Here is a 15,551-nt window from a genome sequence, read left to right on the forward strand (position 1 = left end):
TTAACCGTCCGAAGGGAAAATAACCTGAATTACCGGAATTTATTACAAAAAAAACTAATAATTCAATTCTGAGAACAGTTTGCAAATCCTTATGTTCAACTGCTTTAGGTCATTTTGCGCATTAATTCGTTATTTTTATACCGATAAATCATTTTTTGAAGAAAACTGACTGCGTCACATTAAAGGCTCTATTTTTCTCATGTTTGTACAAGAAAAAGATCAAATTATCAGAAAAAGATCAAATTCTGATAAAAGCTGGCAACGGACGGAATGACACAGGTTATTTTATAGCAGCTCTACTGTATTAAGTGGGTTCAAAAATTGTTACTTATCTGGCTTAATGTATAAGTTTAAAACCCATTTTTCATGGGTTACACAATGCTCGGGTAACAGTTTTACGATACACAACAGTTTTTACAAATATGACAGTTTTGCTCAGTTTCTGTACCGTACTAAGAGAGAAATTGTCAACTCAAGAAAAAATACTCGGATGTTCATATTTTCAGAGCATATTTCGGTATATTCCAGGTTGTAACTATACATGCTAAAATGAGACAGATGTGTTCACACTGACTATACATTTAGAATTACCAAGGTAAAGACTTAAACGGCAAATTAGGTAAAAAAATAAATCTCCAGCTAAAAATGCTCTCATGAATACATGTGAACAAACTAGTGTATTTATTTAGAACGAAATCTCAACAAAACGAAATAAAATATGTACACAACAGTAGGTGAATGTTCACAGGCACCTGTACATAAGCAGAGAACAACACATACAAAGAAATCATTTTGGTGTAAGCACAGCTTATCATAACTTCTTTAAGTAAGTGACAAAATGCATAGTCACACAGACTTTTTTCTAATTAGCAAAAATTAAAACCATAAGAATATGAAATTTTAAAACTATACAAATGAAAAAGCGCGTTGGAGAAGCCGGAGCCTTAGATAGTATTACCGACCTTAAGCCCTCAAAGATACTATTTCCATTATCTTGGCTCTATATCAACTTCTACCTTTTATTATAAACATTTACACAAATAAAATTGTAAAATTTTCAAAAAAATTATTCTTGGTAAACAATAAGCAAGTCATATAAAACCCAACCTAGTACCAACCCATATATCCCACCCTATATACCAGAGAGGTGAAAAGAATTTGGGACTAGGCTGCCTAAAATCAATATATGTAAAGATGCATTATGTTACAAGTATCTATGTACAATCTGACATATAGTTACAGAGTGCAAAAAAGGAAACAGCATCAACGATGGAGAATAACATCAACGTAGAAGTGTGTAAACTTAAAACTGAACTGGCTGACTCAACAAATGGTTCAGCTGTATCCTTTTTTGTACACTAAAGCCATACAAATAACGTACTAATGTTTCAATTATACCGCTCCATTCGGAATTGTTCTTCTGCTGATTGGTCAACTATTTCTGTATTCTCATTGGTCAACATTCGAACAGCGTCAAAATCAAGGGGATCTAAAGCAACTCGCACTGAATCTAAGTCAGCCTCGCTTAACTCGTTATTGTCTTGCGCTTTAACTCGCATTAAAGCTGATTCGAGTTGTCGATCACAAAGCGACCTGCTATTGTTACTCGTTAACTGGGCAGGTCCTGAGTTTATTCTATATACATTTTGCTTGGGTGAAAAAGAAGACGAATTGGAGTAATAGTTATTATAGCTATCATTGTCTGTCGTGTACGACGGATACGGAGGAGGGTGAACCATACCATTGTTGCCTCGATTTTCGCTGTGGATCTGAAATTGCTGCAGCTGTTGTTGCAAATCTGTTGGACCCTGTTGCATTAAATCTCCTGCTGCTAAGGGTGACATTGGTGTGGAACTCCAATAAAAAGGTGGAGGAGTCACTGGAGATAGCGGTGCCGAACTAGAAACACCAGCTGGCAAGCTTAAATCATTCTTCTCCATATTTAACACTGGAAAATCGTTCAAGTGTAACTTTTCTCTCTGTAGTGTCTCTAGCACATCTGGATTGGACGTCATATGTCGTGGATAGACTTGCTTGCCCAAACTTCGACGCGGTCCTCTATAAGGTACAGTGTAGGGGTTGGTGACATCGTGGTTTGTCGAATTTTTAGCCTCGTGCTCCACATCGATAGGGTTTTGTATCGGCGATGGTATAGATAGGTTTGATAAGTCTGGTAGAGAACTTGTGTTTGCTTGCATTTCAATGTGGCTTTTGTTGGGAGAACTGTCGTTAAAGTTGAGACTCACTGGAGAAGAACTGAAAAGAAATAAAATAAAAAGATTAAACTAAAGCCTACAATCATGTTCATAATAGTTTTGGAAAAACCACTTTGCCCCTACCCCACTCTTCAGTGTTGGTTGGAGGTCTTTTCCAGAGTCGCCGGCAGTATTTTGGGGCACAAATCAACACAAAATCAACACTGACTGTAGGGGGAGAGGGGGAAAACTCTGAAAAAAGCCTCAAAGCCGTTTTTCCAATAATTTATGAACATGATTAGAAAGTTTTTGCCTACAATATTTTGATTTTAAACCTGATTACTGACCACCTGCCAACGTTGGTCAACTTGAGCACTGCTGGAGAAGGTCATATATATTTGGCCTATTTTTAGATATCCACGAAGCTGATTGTAAGTGACGAATTCAAAGGCGAATTAGCTGAAAACAGCCTCTTGATTTTAACCAAAAAAAAATCGCCGAATTTAAATTACTGAATGTAAACCTTTGAACATTAAAACTAAAACAGCTATTTCTTTCTAGTAATAAATTTTTAGACAATAACGATTTCCTTCTGATTGGTAAATCTACCAAAACAAACTGCGCATGCTCAGATACATTTTGCCGGCAAAATTATCATCCAATTCCTCTTGTGGAAATCTATGTTTAAGCCAAGGGTAAACTTGCTGCTGCTGCTTCTAGACCACTTTATATCCCATAAAGGCGTTTTTTAATAAAGGGAACCCAAGGTATAAAATGATGTTTGACTTACACTATAGGGCTTAAAAAGTTGGTTAACAAGCCTTTTAATATTTTTTAAAAAGCTCTTTCCGTTCTCAAGATATTCACATTTAAAGAATTTCACATTTAATTATTCTGCATAAATTATGATGTCATATTTAAGTAATAGTAAATTTCGACATTTTTTTTGTCACCAGTAATTTTAGACCTGTTACGGGATGTGCATTTAAACTTTATCAATGCTTATATATTCTAAAGGTCAGTTAAATTACATCAGATTTTTCGCTGAAATGACCCTCGTTAACTCGTGCCAGGCCTCTTAATATTTTTGGTAACGCTTTTCTTTTTTTTTTAAAAAAAAGCAACACAAAATTTTAAAGGTTCAAAGTTGCTTATGTTTTAACTGTTGATTGGTGATTATCGGGTTGGTAAAACTAAGCTCTTTTGTTTGCTTGCTTTGATGATACACCAATCAATATCAAATTCCACTTTTATCACATTTGTCATGATATGCAACTTAAATGACTTTTAAAATAAAAAATGACTTTTAGAACAAGAAAAGACTTGGGAGCACCAGTGTTACCTGAGAAAGCTAGCTTTGAAAGTCAATGGCTAAGACTGATGACGTGATATGTGTCAATTTAGTTATTCGAACGCTGGAGCGAAATAATTGATGGTCATATTCTGGATGATGTATAATTGACGTGTGTTCGTAAAAAAGCTTTAGGGAGCTATAGCTTTGTTTATTATCTTTTGTTTTTATTTGGCTGTTGCTTATAAGGCGATTCGTTTTTTTTTAAGGATTTTAATCTCATTATGCACAAGATGTTGCTTTTCAAGTCAAAAGTTCAGTCAAAACAGTCTATGAAAACATTCTTATCTGGGAAAACTTTTATATTGTACATTTAGAACAGAAGGTTGTAACCTTTGTTATGAATGAAACAAACATTAATATTTAGCCTTTAAGCGTCTATAATTTGTTTACACCTATTTCTTGGTGGGTCTACCATTAAGGCACCAAAAATTTATGAGTAGTAACAACAGTTTAGTATATATACTAAGACCGATGACATTTCCTATAAACTACTGACCAAAACAAACGTCTAGACAACAACACCCCTCCCCCCCCCCCCCAATATATTGAGACAATTTTTTAGCAACTTTACCAAGTTAGCAAAAAGTATCAACAGTTTAAATTGCATTAGTCGCACTTTCTAACATGTCCGCTTAACAGAAAAAATACATGTCAGGGTCCAAAAAAAAACTTGACATTTAAAAAAAAAATTATGCTGACGTCAGCAAAATTCTGCACATTTCAAGTTTTGGGGTAAGACTAAATAGATGCTAAGTCCACTGTAAGCAACGATAAGTGAAATTGTGTGAGTCTAGTATAGAAATAGCGTATATAAGAACTTTCAGGGACGAACTTTAAAATTTGTTACCTTGTCTTGATATATTATGTGGGGATTGTGGCTATGGCTTAACTTACCAAGTAAAACTTATGATGTGAGATATAAATGCTTAAATTAGGAATCACTTTAAGCTATGTGAAACTTACTTTTGGTAATTTTGCATATCTTGTGTTTCTTGCGTTGGTTGCAAAGTCTAAAAGAAAATTTAAATAAATATTCCTTAATACATTTCCTTATAATAAACTTGTTAATTGGTTGTCTAAACAAAATTTATTAAAACATCAGTTAACCTGGCAAGAACGGTATACCACTTAACTTACCCTTTGTACTCCATTCCCCATCTCGTTCACTATAAAAAAGAGAAATATGTTAGAGCCACAATGTTCAATATAACCCTTAGTTGAGGGATCACATAGATCTACGGTTGAAAATCAGGTTGTTATAAAAAATATTTCAATGTAAATATTGAAATACCTAACGGTACTAAACATAAACAATCTAGGTCTTTTCCTTGGTCATTAATTGCAATCAAATTCTGGAAATCTAGTTATTTTTTGGCCAAAAAAGGGTCTTTTTTAAAATAGATGCATATTCTAACGGTTAACATTCAGAATAATGAAGGCTCGTTCAACTGTCACATTGGATAAGATAACAGATTAAGTACAGAACCCTTAAACAAAAATAAAAAGAATGAAATGGTTAGACTGACTTTTTACCGGAGCTTAAATGAATTTCTTGGCCGAATTACCATATGGTGGTTGAACTGCAGAAACTTACCATCTGAGTGTTTTTTGGGAGGTTGTTGTAACGTTTGTTGAATAGCTGAATCTGAATAAGTTCTAAATAAAGAACAGTTAGCTGTTTGACATCAATGATTTGAACTACGACTTCAATGTCATTTAAAATGCTTGTAAGTTGCACGTCAAAATATAACTTCTGTGACTGGCATTTATGTGGGCCTAAAAATGACGAAGAGCTAATTTTTATTTATTGTCAAATTCTACTAATTTTAAACTCGTTCACCATGAATCCGATAATTTTCTTCACATAGTCATGTTCTATATCCTTCCCAACAACTCATAAGCTTCTATTGCTGAAAAATCATATATAACTTGATTTTTGTTGACAGTATTAGTTCTTGGTCCCTGTTGACTGTATTTTATAAAAATCAATTCTGGATGTGCTATTTTGAAAGTTGTTCAAAATATACTTGTATTGTTTTGAAAGTTATACAGAAAGTTATACTTGCACTGTTTTGAAAAATATATAGCAACTTATTCTTCTCTCACTTAAATTAGTAAAACAAAACTAATTGTGTTTTTTTGCGCAGTTTTATAGGAAAATCTAAATTTAAGTGCAAATTGTTTTTACGGACTATGGTTTAGTTGATAATATTTAAAGTCTTTCGCAGCGTTAAAATCATTTATTTTAACTTCGTCACAGAGTTTACAACAGTCGTATTCTACCTTGCTTTTTATTATTTTTTATAAGTGGTATCAATAGAAAGTCTTGCTGTATTACAGTTTAGTTATAGCATAATTTAAACATATATTATAATCATAACGAAGAATGGTGTTACAACAACTTGTTTTTTACTTGTATTATAACTATTTTAGCGAAAGTAGCTAATTTTTGTTATAATTCACATAAAAATTCATGTAACTATTTTTGTGATTACAAAATTATCGCATAGCGCATTTTAGTTCTATTGCAACAAATTACCATGAACAAAGAATCAACTTCAAGTGGCCTTACCAAGGATGGTCCTACAGTAAAGTTATTGATCACCTTGTTTAGTATAATTGTAGACTGACATTCAAATAACAAAAAATAACATCATTGATTATCTTCTATGCTCATTATATTTTCACAAGATGGGATGAGAAAAGATGAGATTTTTTTCCTTTTTTTTTTTTGCGTGATATTATTTTTTTGCTAAAAATAAGGGTCAGCTAGGTTCGAAGATTTAATTTGGAGTCGCCTTATAATATATTATACAAAATACATTTTTCTTTGAGAGGATTAAAAATATCATTTTTAGTAATTACCAAATATTATATATCTCTGCCAATTTTTCTGGCATGCAAGGAACTGTGTAATACATGTTCTGATTTTTTCAACTACAATAGTTGGATGACTGCGCACAATATTGGATATTGTACTAAACAATGAGTTGGACACACTTCTTAAATTTTAAGCCCTAATTAATGACAAATGATAATTCACGAATAAATTTATTCATACCTCCTCCAAGATGGGGTATCATTTTGTTCAGGAATAATCGCCTGCTGTTGGCTTAAGTTGTATGGTGACATCACAGTTGCTATGGATACAAAACAAAGATATTTAGACATCAAAATATATAAATAAAATATAAAATTAAAAATATAATTAAAAACTTTGTTTTTCATAAAAGTTTTATTAAGTTACTTACAAGATCGCACTTTATTCCTTGATGGGAATATGGGACCAGCAGGGGGATCCATGTTTCTTCTTGGATGTGCATTTATATATCTGTAGCTATGTGGTTGCTGTTGTTGTTGTTGATGTCCAAAAAAATCACTTATGCTATTAGCATACATATTCTAGAAAACAAGTGATGAATGAATAAGAAACTTTATTACCAGACAAGTACTCTTTATGTGGCTGGCATACCGTAATGCTTTGAATAAACACCCTCTTCTATTAAAGGCCCCCTCGAATAGATGCCCTTGAATAAACACCCTCTTCTATTAAAGCCCCCCCTTTTTCAGTCATTTTTTAAAAAATGCCTTCCTCGAATAGACGCCCCTCCCTTATAAGGGGAGTTTATTTAAGGCGAAAGTAAAAGTACACTTACTTACCTTTTTCCTAAATTCAAGTTCATTCTTTAAAACATGTGAATATCTTTTATTTTAGACCTGTTCTAAATTGATACAGATGGAAGTTTGGATGGAAGTAACAATTTGTAGTGTGGATAACACAAACCTTGTCCCTATACTTTTTTTTGCTTTGCAATGTAAAAGTTTTAGCCCAAAAGAAGTAATGGAAAATAGGTGATACCTTAAAGAAAGTTAAATTTTATCAATTTTGCTGGAAAAAACTAGGCTGAGTACCTTGTGCTTATGTGTTTATTGGTTTGGAAAACAATAGAGAATTCAATAGATTCGTAGCGTTTTAAATTTGAGTTTTTTCTCCTTTCTTCCTTCTATCATTTTTGGTATGATACATAGCATTACAATTTAATTCCATTAGCATTACACAACATTAAATCAATGTGCTTCAATTAGACCAGTATATTAACATTGATTGATTTATGTGCACAAAGATAACCATAAGATAAACACCAATTCATGCATTGCACACAAATTCCAAAAGCCTGTTTTCACCTTTGCCTCCACACTATTTTTGTTAGGAAAAACACATCTTTTGGTACATGTTTCCTTAGTTAAAATAAAAGTTCATTTCACAAGTCAAAGTTTTAGAATGTCACATAAAACGCAATACTTTAATGCCTTAAGTGACCAGGCACTTATTTAATTTTTGAGCTAGGTGCTTATTTCAGAGGAGGAGAAGGAAAGAGGTTAATAATAATAATAATAATAATAATAAATATTTAAAGTCGCTAGCCCAGAAAATCACAAAAACCTATAGTTAGTGGATTGTTTCCACTGGGGGCCACTAGAACAAAAAAGAAACAAAAAAATGATAAAAATTAGACTGCCTCAGCTCAATCAAACATAGTAACATTTATAATCTGTGAAAATTGAAAAGAAAAAGAATAAAAAACAAAAATTAAAAAGTTAAAAAGTGATCTCCATTGAATTTGCCAAATACATTAGAGATGGAAGTCTTAAACGAAAGCAGACTTCCATCACAGGTCACTTGGTCTGGAAGATTATTCCACACTTTTGCAGCTCTAAATGGGAAGGCTTTTTTGCCAAATTCCGTGTTGACCAAGGGAAGTGTGAACCTGTTTTTTGAAGCTCCTCTTGTTTGATGATTATGACAGTTTTTTGTCAAAAAGAATTTTGAGCGCATGTAATCAGGAGCAATGTGATTCATGGCTTTGAAAACTAATATGGCATCGTTTTTGATGAGTAAATTATTCATTGAATATTCCCTCTCTTTCCCAAGAAAGGTACAGACACATTTTAATCGTTTTTCTAGTTTTCCCAATCTACCTTGGGTGGCACAAGCCCATGCCGAGGAGCAGTAGTTGAAATATGGCATGACAAGTGCATTAATTAAAAGGTTTTTTGTGTGAGGTATTAAACAGGATGCAATGGTTCTAATTTTAGAATATTTAATTAGTATTTTTCTATTTATGTCAATAATGTGCTTTTCCCATTGCATTTTTTGATCAAATGTTACCCCAAGATATTTAACTTTTTCGCTCCTCTTCAAAGGAATACCCATATAGTTGATAGTTTTGTTCTCAACTTTTTTTAACTGGCTGCGGTTGCCGAAAAAGATTGTTTCAGTTTTGTCCGTATTAATAGTCATTTTGTTATTATTCAGCCAGAGGTCGACTTGCGAAAGTTCTAACTCGAACTTGGTATCCAAGTTTTTATGAGACGAAATAATTATTTTATCATCTGCATATAGATGGTGGTAGTTTGAATTGATGACAGATTTTAAGTCATCAATATACAAAAGAAAGAGCAGGGGCCCCAACACAGATCCCTGCGGCACCCCAAAAGCGTCTTCATGAAGCAGATCTGATCCTGTGTCGTTTACAAGAGTCAGCTGCATTCGGCCCGTTAAGTAGAACTCGAACCAGTCAAAGGCAGCATCTCTGATGCCAAAACATCATAGTTTTTTTAACAAAATTTTATGATCAACAGACATTTGCTCATGCACTAACTTTTCAAAAATTTACATAGGAGTTGGCAAAATGGAGATAGGCCGATAATTAGTAGGATCTGTTTTATTGCCACTTTTAAAAATAGGCGAGACCCTTTTAGTCTTCTAACATTTAGGTACATAACCAGTAAATAAAGATTTGTTGAAAAGACTTGATAAATAAATACTTAAAACTGACGAACCTGGTTTTAGCAGTCGTGAACCAATTCCTTCCAAGCCTGTAGCTTTATTAAGTTTTAGTGAACTAATTATTTTTTCGACACTTTTGGTCTCAATACGAGCCCACCGAAAATCGTGTCCGCTAACAGGTGGATTAACATTAGTAGTGTCAAAAGAAAATTTAGAGGCTAGTTTGGCACCAACACTGACAAAAAATGAATTGAATGTGTTGGAAATTTCTTTTGGGTGAGAAGTTTCTGTACCATCGTTTTGGACTACTCGTTTTATTGAGGTAGTATTGCCTGACTTATCAGGAACCAGTTTTTTTAGGGTTTTCCAAAGTTGTTTTGGCCGTTTTTGAAAGTCCTGCAAACGTCATTATAGTACTCGTTTTTAAGTCGATTTGTGAGACCTATTACCTGGTTCCTTTTTTGTTTGAAAGCTTCCCAGTCTATGATGGATTTTGTTTTTGATGCTTTCCGTTTCAAGAAGTCTCTTTCTTTGATGGCTATTATTAATTCATTAGTGACCCATGCCTCAACACGGCCAGAAAATCTATGTGTTTTGAAAGGGGCATGTTTGTCAGCCACTGTTTTAACATTTTTATTCAGTTTCTCACATGCTTCATCAAGGTCATCATAATTATTAAAATATGACCAGTCTAAATTCCTGAGGTCCTTCAGAAAAGCCTCTTCACTGAAGTTCTTGTAGCTACGAACCTTGCATGTTTTAGGTTCAAATTTTGGCCTTTTGAATTTTCTGATCACATAAACTAAATTGTGATCACTGATGCCTAAATCCATGACACCAGTTTTAGAAATACAAGAACTGTTAGAAAGTATCGAGTCTATAAGAGTGCTACTATTTTCAGTAACACGAGTTGGCTCCGTAATATGTTGTTTTAGGAAAAGAGTGGAGCATAATTCCTTTATTTTGGAGGAAAGAGCATATTTTGAAAGCATGTTACAGTTAAAATCTCCCAAGATAAAAACTTCTTTTTCTTTTGGGAGCTTGTTAAAACACTGTTTAAAATGAGTACACAGGTTTTCGGTACTCTGCAAATCACTACCTCCAGGTGGCCTGTAAACCCCACACACGTAAATAGGTTTAGTTTTTTTCAGGCACACTTTCACCCATAGTGATTCAACATTTTCGAAATAAAGGTGTTTCAAAAGGTGGCTATCCAAGTTTTCATTAACAAAAATTAGAACACCCCCACCTCGTCTATTCCGATCATTCCTATAACAAACATAGCCATCAATTTTAACGTTATTGTCAGTGATGGTGTCATCAATCAGGTTCGCACGTATTCTCAATTTCTCATCATACATGTGACGGTTAAGAGGTGCCCTTTTGACTTAGGTGGGAAGGGTCACTTAACTAGGCAACTTTATTGTATGGAGGGGAACAGAGTTTTGTTTAGTACAAGTTAACTTAAGGGTTAGAATTAGAAAAAGAATTAGGCAGTGTTAGAATTAGAAAAGTAAAGTCGGTTCACAAAAATTCCGGCAGTCTGTAACGAAGTAAACCACCATCTAGATGTGGCCTGGGAACAACGTAGATCAATGACTAATGGCTTGTTATTAGTAGCTACTTTTTTTTCGATAAGAATTTGTATTTTTTGTGACCTGCAAGCTTTACTTTTTCCTGCGTTATTATTTTTTATGCCGTGCAAAAGTGGGGGGTGTTTAAAGTTGTAGCCCCGAACACGAGAACTAAGCGTCTGAGCTAGTAATTTTCCCAGTTTTAACTTTCTTGTCTCCAATAGCCAAAATAATGTTGCAAAAAGGAAATAAGTTTATTTTTATACAATGTTGTAAAGGACCGGATACACTTGTATAATATCACTGAAATATACCTTATAATATAGATATATAATATAGCCATAATATGTATATTTTCAACACCTCGTTGTGCTTCATAACCTCATAATTTCCTGCATGGGTATAATATTTAAATAAAATCAAATGAGTTTGATTTTAATAATATTGTTGGTGATCTGGTTTTAAATGCCTTTTGTTTGTGTGACAATAGATCTATTATCTGCTAGCATTGTTATAACAACAATGTCATGAAATCAAATGAAATTATAATGATATTAAATAACAAGTTATAAGTATATTTTAGAAAAATAATTGTATTATAGAATATATTTATTGATATTTGCAAGAATATTCTGGCCTTAAGAAAATATTCAAAATGAAATTATTGTTTCAGAGGTTCTTAACCAGTATTTGTTAACATTACAACGCAAGTTAAATACAGTATATATACTAATTAAAGTTGTTTTCACAAAAAAATGTTTTTTTTAAACATGAGTCTTTTAGTAAAATGCTGTTTCTTATTTTCTAATGCTAACTGCGCTAAAAATACGAACACTGTTTTTCTGTTAAAAAAACTTTCAATCTACCTGTTCTATTTTAATTTTATTTTTTTCTTTGCACACGCAACTTTCTCATAAAAATTTACTAATTGAACTATTTGCCAATATTGAAACTGATCACTTTAAAAAAAACATTTTGACTTTATAATTTTGTCTAAACAACTGCCTTATGATAAATTAAGATGTAAATATTTTACGCAATCATTTATAATGAGCTGCGCTTGATAAATAAGGTTTTAATAACAACTTCTTATAATGAAAACGGCTTTTCAGAAGCAAATGTTACAAAACTTGCTCACATATTTTCAGTCCAAACTTAATTAAATATCTACAAGTGAAATACACTAACGGAAAGGGTCATTTTTTCTTCTCCCGGCATAAAATAATCAAGCAAAACATGAGAATTAAATGGAAGCACAAAAAACAAAAAGAATGAATGATTAATTTAATGACAAGGAAGTGATACAAAAATATTCGATTCGCAATTATATCATTTTCTTTGCAAAGTGATGCACAAAAATGACATTTTGATTAGCAAATTGAAAATGGTGAACTAATTCGAACCCTGAAGGGTAACAGTGAACGATTTTTCGTCACCTCAATTTCTTGGTTAGGGTAATAATGGGGTATCCATTTACAAATAGGGTAACGGTTACTAAAACTACAGATTTGGGAAGAAAATCGTAAAAATAGATTTGTGAAATATTAATTCTCTTAGCTAATGAAAAATCATTCACACTATTTAAAAGTTAGGGCAACGACGAGGTGAAAGACTATCATTACTCAAAATTTTGTGGCCTGTTATTTATATTTTTGTCATAATAAAAAATAAGAAGTTTGCTGATTTTTTCATAAAACATCTTGCAATAAAATAAAGTATAGTCACGCACAAGAGGCTTTTACATGGATTTTGATGCACTAGCCATTAATCTTCACACATATTTTACTACAATTTTCAGAAAAACATGCAAATTATCAGACTCGTGTTCAGCATGTTTTACTCACATGCTTAAGGCCTATTTGCACACAATTTAAAATAAACAATAAAATAGAGTATAACAAGTATAGGAAACAATAGCTTATTTTTTGTTATTATACAGGTTAGAACAAAATATTGGAAGATGCAGTAGAGACAGGCATGGAGCAGTCTATTTCAAACTTTATTTTCAATTAGAGAAATCTTTTGATCTTAAAATTCGAATATAGCTTGCATGTAGTTTAGATTTAGATTATATTTATTCGTGAAAAGATGCCAGTAGCCATAGTACAAAAAATTTAAACCATAATTTGAATTTCTTCACCCATGGTCTGCATTTTTTTGCCTGTCGATTTTACTGATTTTTTCTGTGCATGCTCAAGAATCCCGTAAAAACGTAAACATCGAAAGTCATCTATACATACAGTACGGGATCTTTCCCCGATCGGGTGACTGTCCCAAGATCGGGGTAAATCACCTGATCGAGTGAGTGCACAACCACCCGACCGGGAGAGACTTACCTGAATCAGGGGAGTATTTTTCTTGCTTACAATTGCTTTTTAAAAGGGCAAGCTGCTGGCCAAAAGTGCAATATAATTTTTGCTTACATTAAATCATAAACTTATTTGGCGCCGATTCACCAATTAAAAAAAATTCACTGTGCCGTTTTGATGCTATTGATGAATTCTTGAGTTGGATTGACTACATGGTGCATATTTTCAGTCTAGGTTGCACATGTTGAGACTCTGAAGCTCATTTTAGTTGTCTTACAAACATGTGCTTAAAGTTAGTTTAGTAAGAAGCCAGTATAGAGAAAAATGTGCATATTTTTTTATCATATCTGACACAAAGTATAGTAGAGAATATTGATATCTTTAACATAACTAGCTAGCTCTCTGTAGAGCTTAAGCTGACTAGGTGCTAGGCAAGAACTGAGTCTCTCCCAAGCACCTCTGGTTTGTTTATGTATTTAGCTAGCTAAAAATTTACCACCAGTTATGACTCACTCATCAGGTGGTTGTAAAAAATTGCCGCCGGTGCCGACTCACTTGATCGAGTGGTTTACTCAATCAGGGGACACTCACCCGATCAGGGAAAGATCCCGTATTGACATAGCTAGTCTATAGGCTAGCTACACATACCTAGCTGACCCCAAATCCCTAAACATTTAATACCATACCTGTTGATTTGCCAGTTGAGAAGAGTTCACATAGTTGTTAACGTTGGGTAGTGATCCCCCTTTAAACTTTTGCCGTATGTACTAAATAAAATTGTTTCTTTGTCACACAAAGCAAAAATTACACTACGTTCTAAGGTAGTGTTTTTGCTACTTTAAGGAAATATAGAAACAAATTTATGAACGCTATGTAACATTATAATTCCCTAAATATATAATATAAACGACAAAAGAACTAGCTGGTATATATAGCATATGCATACCGGTGCTGGACCTTTCCTGGCATCGGAAACTTCACGCATGATCTGTACAAAGGCTTCATTTGCTTCAGCCTCCCTACGCTTTATTATTTCCAGTTTATCGGAAAATTTTCTAGGATTCGTCATTTTGAGTAGCTCTTCTTTATCTGAGAAATGTTTACTGTCACAATATTTCACTAAACTTTAGAAAAAAATTAACAGACATCATTTCCATCATGGAACATTGCATTTCAAATACAAAATGGCCGCTAAACCGCTGATAACTTTTTAGGGGACTCGGTCTGAATAACTTATTGTTGTATCTCTCGGGGAAAGGAAAAATTGAACGGACGATTTTGGCGTCTAGCCATACGGCTGCAGTAAGACAATATAGTTCCCAGGACTATTTTCGAAAACAGAGCCACTATCCCTTTTATTCACATGCCAGAGTTGCTACGTTCAGTAATACCTAAAAACTGTTTTGTATTACAAGCTTACGTTATGGTCACGAAACTCTTATTTATTTAAAAAATGTATCTACGCGTAACAAAAGCGATTAAAATTTTAGACAGAATATTTAGGTCAACCATACTTTTAACATAACAGGAAAATACGAATATTATTTCCGGTCTGCTTTAACTACGGGTTTCCATCATCATGTCACTTTCAAGGGAAAAACGCGAAAGACTTGGATGAGATACTTGGTGTATAATCCTGGAGGTTAATGCATTTTAACAAAGACTTTGAAAGTTTGGCGGCTCCACCCTCGCCTGAGTCCCTTTTATTCGCTTGTTTGTTTGTTTCTTTTTGTTTGTTTGTTAGTTTGTTTTGTCCCTTAAAAATGAGAAGGAAAGAAAAGATACTCTGGGAAGAACTAAATACATATTCTAAATACTGTCTTAAAGATACAACTTTAAAAAACCTATAAACACTTTTCACACGAAAAACTAATCTGCTTTTCTTTCGTAGGTGTCAGCGAAACTTGTTAAAGAAGTTGTACAAACAGACTTGTCATAATAAACAAATACAAAAAACAAATATGGTAGCGCTATTATGGCGCATTTCCAAACGAAAATGGTAGCACTGTGTTATGCATACAAGATTTGTTAATCTTAAAGAAATTTTAACAAAATCAACCCATAAAAATATCAGTTTCCATAATAAAAATAACACATTATATGACAGCATCGTCCTAGATTATAAATATGTCAATGAATCCAGCTTGTTTTGAAATTGGCTGTTACAAATAATTAGGTCGAAAAATAACTCTCCGCGTTTTCACAACTTCAAGACAATGCACTATTTTGAGAAAATAGACTGATGGCTATATGTCTAATTCTACTTTTCGAGTTATAAACCGCGAAGGCTTTTACATTTGTTTCGAGAGGTTTTGTGTCTAGGTACCG

The 15,551-nt window shown here is 33.3% G+C and overlaps 1 protein-coding gene across 1 annotated transcript; it reads right to left on the bottom strand.

Moving 5' to 3' along the window:
• Positions 1 to 493: 493 nt before the first annotated feature.
• On the bottom strand, positions 494 to 14,415 carry LOC130638457 (CREB-regulated transcription coactivator 3-like). The gene is made up of 8 exons (XM_057447005.1): positions 14,170 to 14,415; positions 13,910 to 13,990; positions 6,801 to 6,951; positions 6,611 to 6,689; positions 5,144 to 5,205; positions 4,687 to 4,715; positions 4,513 to 4,559; positions 494 to 2,256 (listed from the first exon to the last, which is right to left on the bottom strand). Exons 1-8 carry the CDS (start codon positions 14,290 to 14,292, stop codon positions 1,389 to 1,391), a joined length of 1,440 nt encoding a protein of 479 aa, XP_057302988.1. The 5' UTR covers positions 14,293 to 14,415; the 3' UTR covers positions 494 to 1,388.
• Between the last annotated feature and the right edge of the window lie 1,136 nt (positions 14,416 to 15,551).

This window comes from Hydractinia symbiolongicarpus, chromosome 1 (genome assembly GCF_029227915.1).
Source record: "Hydractinia symbiolongicarpus strain clone_291-10 chromosome 1, HSymV2.1, whole genome shotgun sequence".
Classification (NCBI taxonomy): Eukaryota; Metazoa; Cnidaria; class Hydrozoa; order Anthoathecata; family Hydractiniidae; genus Hydractinia; species Hydractinia symbiolongicarpus.